The sequence below is a fragment of the Cyprinodon variegatus genome, unplaced genomic scaffold (assembly GCF_000732505.1).
Source record: "Cyprinodon variegatus isolate N-32 unplaced genomic scaffold, C_variegatus-1.0 Scaffold7113, whole genome shotgun sequence".
In the NCBI taxonomy this organism is placed as follows: domain Eukaryota; kingdom Metazoa; phylum Chordata; class Actinopteri; order Cyprinodontiformes; family Cyprinodontidae; genus Cyprinodon; species Cyprinodon variegatus.
In genome coordinates, this window is record NW_015157566.1 from 1 (window position 1) to 1,269 (window position 1,269).

General features: G+C 49.5%; 1 protein-coding gene across 1 annotated transcript; it reads right to left on the reverse strand.

Moving 5' to 3' along the window:
* Positions 1 to 6: 6 nt before the first annotated feature.
* LOC107081561 (T-box brain protein 1-like) lies at positions 7 to 938 on the reverse strand (the record flags this gene model as incomplete). Its single annotated transcript, XM_015369721.1, has 1 exon — positions 7 to 938. A coding segment is annotated over one exon (844 nt), but the record flags the coding sequence as incomplete, so codon positions are not given.
* Between the last annotated feature and the right edge of the window lie 331 nt (positions 939 to 1,269).

A 1,269-nucleotide genomic window follows, 5' to 3' on the forward strand; every position in this document is an offset into this window, starting at 1 on the left:
GATAGATAGATAGATAGATAGATAGATAGATAGATAGATAGATAGATAGATAGATAGATAGATAGATAGATAGATAGATAGATAGATAGATTCTCTAACTGTGAGGATAAAAACTGTAGTAACCAATGTCCTTTGTACAGTTCTTCTCGCACTCTCTTGGTGCCAGCAGCTCGGATTTTAATGGGGACACTGTCTCTGAGACCGGGGTGGCAGAGGGTGAGATCCTTCTCCTCTTGGTCTGCTCAAAGATCCCAGAATCGCTCGAGTCGATTGATTTAATCGACGACGGCGTCTCTATCCAGCTGGACTCTGAGGTGATGTCTTTGGGTTTGGTCTCTTCCGAGCCACCGATGGGCGACCTTTCCGTGGCGATGGAGTCTCCCTCCTCCGACAGGTAGTTGGTGCCCGCTCTGCCTCCGAGGGAGTTGGTGGGCCAGCAGGAAAAGACCGAGCTGGGTTTGCTGTTTACGCCGCAGTACTGCGGCGGCGTGCGTCCTCCCCAGCCAGACGGGTCTGCGTAGTAGCCAAGGGGCCGGTTGGAGCAGCCCGCTGTCGGAAGGGGGAGAGCCTTTACTCCGGCCGCTGCGTAGGACAGCAAGGTGGCCGCGTTACCGGCGAAATCGGCCGCGTCGTATGCCGAGGCGGCAAAGTCCAGTCGGTTGTTGGCAGGGGTGACAAACCAACGCTGCGGGGGGGTGGCAACAGTGGGCTCTTCGCTTTGCTGCGGGGACAGCAAGCTGTTGCCGAGTGGGACGCTGCGCTCCGTGCCAGGACCAGTCCCCACGCCAGGGTGAAAGCGAGATTTGGCATAAGTGCTGACAAATTGGTCCTGCAGGAAAGAGCTGGGCATGGCGTATCTCGCACCCGGCACGATCTGTGAGCGCGGAGAGTCACCCGGTGATGGAGTTAGGCGGTCAATGTCGCAGCCTGTGTATACACTGAAGAAGATGGAGAGAAAAACAGAAACAATTCAGAGCTAAATGGTGCGTACTGCTGGAAAAAAAATATGAAAAAGGACTTGAGTTAAACCGGTTAGGTTTGAAAAGTAAAAGTTTTAAGTCTAATTGTGTCCAGCTGACAGTTGAAGTTTCTCTTTTATTATAAAGAAAAAACTGAAAAACATGTTTTTAAACACCGCATCATCGAGAAGAAATGAACGTTTTTTCAATATATTTAACAAGATTTCTATTTCAGATTTTATTCCACTTAAAACATCAGAAAACCCATTTTCAGACAGGATTAGTTTTTCGTTGAAAGAAATTTGGATCA